This window comes from Cryptomeria japonica, chromosome 8, assembly GCF_030272615.1.
Source record: "Cryptomeria japonica chromosome 8, Sugi_1.0, whole genome shotgun sequence".
Classification (NCBI taxonomy): domain Eukaryota; kingdom Viridiplantae; phylum Streptophyta; class Pinopsida; order Cupressales; family Cupressaceae; genus Cryptomeria; species Cryptomeria japonica.
Window position 1 is genome coordinate 61444425 of NC_081412.1, and position 6399 is coordinate 61450823.

The 6399-nt window shown below is 35.8% G+C and overlaps 1 protein-coding gene across 1 annotated transcript; it reads left to right on the forward strand.

Moving 5' to 3' along the window:
* Positions 1 to 1346: 1346 nt before the first annotated feature.
* LOC131030232 (uncharacterized) lies at positions 1347 to 1745 on the forward strand. The gene has a single exon (XM_057960959.1). The coding sequence runs from the start codon at positions 1347 to 1349 to the stop codon at positions 1743 to 1745; it is 399 nt and encodes a 132-aa protein (XP_057816942.1).
* Positions 1746 to 6399: the final 4654 nt, after the last annotated feature.

Consider the following 6399-nt stretch of genomic DNA (forward strand, 5'->3'; position numbering starts at 1 on the left):
AACATCATAATGGTTGTTTACTAGGATGATCTTACATGTTTCTCAAAGAAGGCAGATGACCACTGTGGTCATTTGGAAAAAATATTTTGCAAGGCCTTGGAGTTTGGTGTGTCTTTGAATCCAAAAAAATGCCACTTTTTTGTAACTGAAGGAAAATTGTTAGGACATATTGTTTCCAAGGAAGGAGTTAGGATCGACCTTGAAATAATTGAGGCTATTAATAATGTGCCTCAACCAAAGAGTCTCAAAGTAATTTAGTCCTTTCTGGGTAAGGTGAATTTTGTTAGGAGGTTTATAGTTAACTTTGTTGAGATTGTTAAGCCTATTGTTAAGCTACTAAAAAAAGATGCTAAGTTCTCTTGGGGTGACGAAGAAGTGTAGGCTTTTGACAAGATAAAAAGGGCAATTCAAGAAGCCCTGGTGTTGAAATCTTCTGATTACAGTAATTCATTCTCACTATTCTCTTTTGCTTCTTACCATACAGTAGCAACAGTTTTGCTTCAGAAGGATGATGAAGGGCATGAACATCCAATTGATTTCTATAGTAAATCCCTCTAGGCTGCTGAATTAAAGTATGAGATTATGGAAAAACACACATATGCTTTATTCCAAGTTGTTAAAGCATTTAGGACTTATCTAGTAAATGCAAGAATAACTACTTATTTCCCACATGCAGCTATCAAGGTCATTCTATCTTAGTCTGAGGCTGCTGGTAAAAGGTGCAGGTGGATAAATTGGATACAAGAGTTTGATCTTGAGATCAAGATCATAAAATTGGTAAGAGGATCAGGGCTTGCTAAATTAGTGACTGAATCAAATCTTGTCACCATTGATAATAATAATGTTGAAAATGAAAAATTCATGGTTAGTAGTATTGAAATGCAGCCATGGTATTCAGAGATAGTGCATTTTTTTAAAAATCCACCCTGCCAGAAGAAATGACCCACAATTAGAAAAGGACACTAAAGTTGAAGTCCCAGAAATATGTTCTTGTTCAAGGAGATTTATATTGGTGAAACAGAGACAGGGCATTATTGATGTGCTTAGATGATTCCCGGGCTCAAAAAATGTTGATAAAGATGCATAATGGAGTATGTGGAGGTCACTATTCAGCAAAGACAATAGCTAGCAAGATAATCAAGGAAGGATATTATTGGCCCACTTTGTTTAAGGATACCCATAAATATGTTCAGAAATGTGATCCTTGTCAGAAATTTTCTTCTAAATTAAAGTATGAAGGATCTTTGCCACTTAACCCTGTTACAGTTGAAGCCCCTTTTGTTCAATGGGGCAATGATTTTATTGGAGAGATAATAGAAAAATTAGGTAGAATTCAAAAATGGATCATGGTGGCCACAGATTACTTCACAAAATGGATTGAGGCCATACCTACTAAACGGGCAACTAGTAAAATTGTCATTGAATTTTTAATGGATAATGTACTAACATGGTTTGGTGTGCCTGTGAAATTGATAATGGATAATGCTATGTGCTTCAGATCAGAGGAATTCATAGAGTTTTGTGCTAGTTATGGAATTACTATGTCATATTCCTCACCATATCACCCACAAGGAAATGGCCAAGCAGAATCTAGTAATAAAAGTCTCCCAAACATCATTAAAAATATTCTTGAACAAAACAAGAGACCTTGGGATCAAAAGTTCAAGCTAGATTTATGGGCAAATAGAATTACTGTAAAGAAGGCCATTGGTATATCTCCATTTGAACTAGTATATGGAATATAGAGTAGAGTACCGATAAACAATCTCCTCCATGTATACAAGTTTTTGGAAGCTGAAGAGTTGAAATTGTTAGAACCCATGGAGGATAGAGTGATCCAATTAGTAGAATTGGAATAAATGAGAACTATAGCTAATAAAAGGAATCTAAAAAATCCAATTGTAGTAAAAATATCTCTTTGATAAAAGAACTACAACCAGAAAGTTCCAAATTGGTGATATTGTTCTTCAGTGGAATGCTAGAGAACAAGACAAGGGTAAGCAAAAGAAATTTGAATCACTATGGATAGGCCCTTTGATTGTTTTTTATGTTAACGAAAAGGATTCATATTTTTTGTAAAGAATGAATGGTAGAGTACAGGAATTTCCAGTGCATGGACAATTCTTGAAGTATTACTTCTCATGACTCATTTTAGTCCATGCACAGTAGTTGTAGGAGCTGTATATATATTAGGTTCTTTTTTATTTTGGGTTTTGTTTTGGTCTATGTTCCATACTTTTTGCTAGGTTCTTGCATTGGTCAAACATCCAACCATCCCTAGTCAGAGCCACTATTATTAGTGTTTTGAATATTGTTGGAAGTCCTACCTTTATTCCTTAAAAGTCTTTCAAATTTTGGATTAATCCTTGTCTGCAAGTCCATGGTTCTTGAGGGTTTAGGCTTTTACAATTTCAAAATCATTTAAACAATAAAACTTTGCGTCGCATTATTTCCAAGTCACTTCTATTTACGCATTTTTTTCCCACTAAAGTGGAAGGGTCACCGTGTCGTCGAAAGGGGCCATTTTGTTTTTTTAGGCTTAGGCAGACTCTGTTTTAAAATTGAAGTGTTTCATATTTTCCTAAGTCCTAAGTTTTTCTCATATGTATGTGTCGGGTTCCTAAAGGCTAGATGATTTTCTTTTAATCCAATGGTTGTCGTGATACCATGATGGGAAGTTGCGTGTTTAATATTCATCACGACCTAGCAACAAACCACTAGCGGCAGGCCTGATCAGACAGTTAATGTAGATAGTTAATGGAGGCAATTAGTGTAGATGATGAAGTGGTGGCAGTTAAATTTCAAAGGACTTTAAAGATTGAACGATTGACTTGTGATCCAGCAGTTGTCACTAGACCACAATTGAGAGATACCCGACCTTTACTCATCGTGGACTAGCGACTAAATGCTGGGTCCAACCAAAGTGGGTGACCTAGGTAGGTTAAAGAGATGTATGAACTTTAATCTTTACAGATCAGTGACAAAGAGCAGACAAGTGATTGACCGATGGGCCCACTTTGAAAGCTAGTATGATTAAAGGATGTGCTAGTTCCACATGATCCGACAGCAGTCGCTAGACCATAATTGAAAGTTGCTTGAACTTTAATATTTGTGGATCAGCGACTAAAGGAAAAATACTTAGAAGAAGCCTTTTGGGTCCATTGGAGCCAAAATTCAAAATCTCAAAAGGATTAATTGCAAAAGTGTGTGGCTTTATTTATAGTAATTAATGCTCAGTTATTGTTAAGGTCCCCTCATAAGGCATTGTTTTAAAATTCAAATTTGCATAGAAGGATTCAAGAAGATCTGTAGAGAATAGGTGTGTGGTTTTTGTTAGGATTAATGACAGACCTAAAGATACAGAGAGGTGAGGTGAATGAGTATCTAACCGGTTTATAGAATATTTAAACTTATTAAGAACTTTGAATCTTAAAACAGTGTACTAGTAAATAAGAATTAATGTAGAAAATAAGAATAATAGAGACATCATAGAGAACACACCATAACACAATATATTTAATGAGGAAACCCAGTGTAGGAAAAACCTCAGTGGGATTTGTGACACACAATATTCACTCATTGGCCAATGAATAAATATTACTTACAATGAGGGGCATGCACATGTGGGAAGGCCAATGACCTAGAGCTCACTACTTAACAAGAGTCACACTTACTACAAAAGTGGACTATGAAATCCAATACAATGTACTACTTCAAATCAGCATCAACTATGCCAAGTTCAGTACCGGTTTAAGCTCAGTCTACTACCAAAACCTTTGCTATGAACTATATCATAATATCATCTTCTCTTCCTTACCATACTCAAAATGACCTATAAGATCTCATACATATATATGAGTCTTTTACAATATGCCATGTCGGCTTTACAAAAGGTAATTACATTAAAATACAATAAACAAAAGTTTATTCCCTGTCGGCTGGAGTGTCGATATGCATTGTTGCCACTGCTGATGAAGTGCCTGTCAATGTATGTAGAAGTCTATTGTCAGTGTTGGTAACTACTGATGGCTTACTAGATGAATGTCAGTTGGTTGCCAAATGGTTGCCATCAATGACAATGTCAACTATTCTCATAAAAGTGTAGAATGCCAACAATCTCCCCCTTTGGCATTGATGGCAACACTCATGACAAAAATCCAAAAACTATTCCAAAACTGAAGTCCAAAAAGTTTCCAAAAAGATATTCTCCCCCTGAGAAAATGATCTCCTCTGAAGAATTATTTTTCTCTCCACTACTCCCCCTTTGACATCAATGACAACGGTTGTCAAAATTAGTCAAATGAGTGCAAAAATTTCACCTCAAAGATTTTAACCGATTGGTTACAATCTGAAAGATGTCTGCCAAAACCAAATTTAGACTCTGCATAAACATTTTGTTGTCATTTAAGGTTTCCTTAGTCTGTTGGATCGTATCGATGAGATGATGCATGTACTCTTCCGGTGATTGCTCTCCTTGAAGTAATGCCTTAGATATTTCATTTCTCAAAGAGATAAGATTGTCCAACGTAGGACCAAGTTTGTATTTAAGTTCTTTGGCATTAGATTTAATTCTTTCCTTCTCTTTCTCAAGTTTCTCCAATTTCTCCTCAAAACCTGTTATTTCATGCTCAATAACTGATATGGGTTCAGATGAACCAATTATGTTATCAGCTATGTCATCTATTTCTTTCTATACTTTGCTGATCTCATTTTCTAAGTCCTTTGTCAAAAGATGAGATTTGCATGTTTCCCTGTAAAGTTCCTTGTATTCCAAAATTGTAGAGTTCAATGCCGGTAATAGTGTATTCATGTGTTTTGTGCACTTCTTTATTGTATCTTCAAAGAATTTATCCTTCTCCTTTTAAAATTTCTCTCGAAAGGTGTCCTCATTCATCTTGTCAATGGTTATTACATTGTCAGCAATAAATTTGGCCAATGTGTCCAATTTACCTAAAGAATCATTGATGTGATCAGTGTTGCAATTTGGTGCAGTCAACTTCAAAACTGGTAAAGTGTCACCAATTGCTTTGTAGGCCAAAGCATTGCAATGTGTTATCTTTTTGATTGAATCTAGGAGTACCTCTGTTACATTAGTAGGTCTGAATTCACTTGATAATGTGTCAGATATCTAACCAATTGCCTTTATTACCTTTGTGCTTCTATCAGTTGTAGCCATTTTGCTTGTGTTTACCTCTAGTGGATCATTCTATATTTGTATCTCAACTAGCAAGGGTTTCTCAGACTGCTTTGATGTCACAATGATAGCCAACTTCTCTGCCATGGTATGTACCTCTTCCTCAGTAGGTTTCTCTATATGCTCAATTGTCAGTATCTAAGTCTCTAGTGGTCTTGTGCCAACATCTATACCTTCAGTATTCTTCCCAGTATCGAATGGGTGCTCTATTTGTAATGATTTTTCTATTTGGGTTGGGATCTCAACCTTAACAGTCTCTACTGATTTCTTAGTCATGTTGCCATAGTCAACATTGTCATCCTTAACCTCTGTATTGTCCTTATCCACAACAATATTTACTTCCTGAGTATCCACATTCATTGTGAATAGTATTTGAGATTCAAGATTTGTATCATCACGTGTGACACCTTCAGTGTCAATAACCGGTGGATCACCAGTATGTACTGGTGTAGTATCCAAAGGTGGCGGTAAATTGTTAGTGATCTTGATGTTCGATATTTCACCAATCTTTCCTTTGCCCTTATCCTTATCCTTTTGAGAAAATTTGAATGTTTTTTTTGGCCAATTCATTTCCTCTTATTTTTCCCTCTCCACAAAGAATATATCCTACTTATTAGTAGTTTCATCTACAATCTCTTTTACTCTACCTACCATTAAACTTATTTTCCGATGACCACTAGAATAAACAAATCGGTTAGCCTCTAAGGGAAGTTCATCAATTTCCTCTTTTGAGTTTACCAGATGTACAACTAGAAGTTTTTCAACTTTTAGTTTCTTATCCAATTCCATCATTGCAATGCTTTTTGCCTCCAATCTCCTATATAGATCATTGGGTAAGTCATCCACTGTTGGCATTTTTGCTGATTATGTTGTGATTGTCACTGATGGACACACACTTGCATTGAGATCATTTTTATATGTATGAGTTATGCTCAACCGACAATTGTTCCAACTGGTATGATGCATTATAGTCCTTAGACTATTGGTGTTTTGTAGAATGTGAAGAGGCATGTTAACCTCAAGTGGTTCGAGGATATCAAGTAGTTCGAAGGACCAAAGTGGTAGAACACATATTTTCCAGTCTTCAATTTTATCAAACCGGCAACCAGCATTTTGCTTGAACCAGCATTTTGTATGAACCGGTAATACTCTGTGATGAGTTACCAACCGGCATTTTGTGATGAGTTACCATCCACCAATTGTTT

Bases quoted from the DNA above. Each gene is read 5' to 3' on its own strand.
- LOC131030232 (XM_057960959.1), top strand. From the start codon at position 1,347: ATGGTGGCCACAGATTACTTCACAAAATGGATTGAGGCCATACCTACT.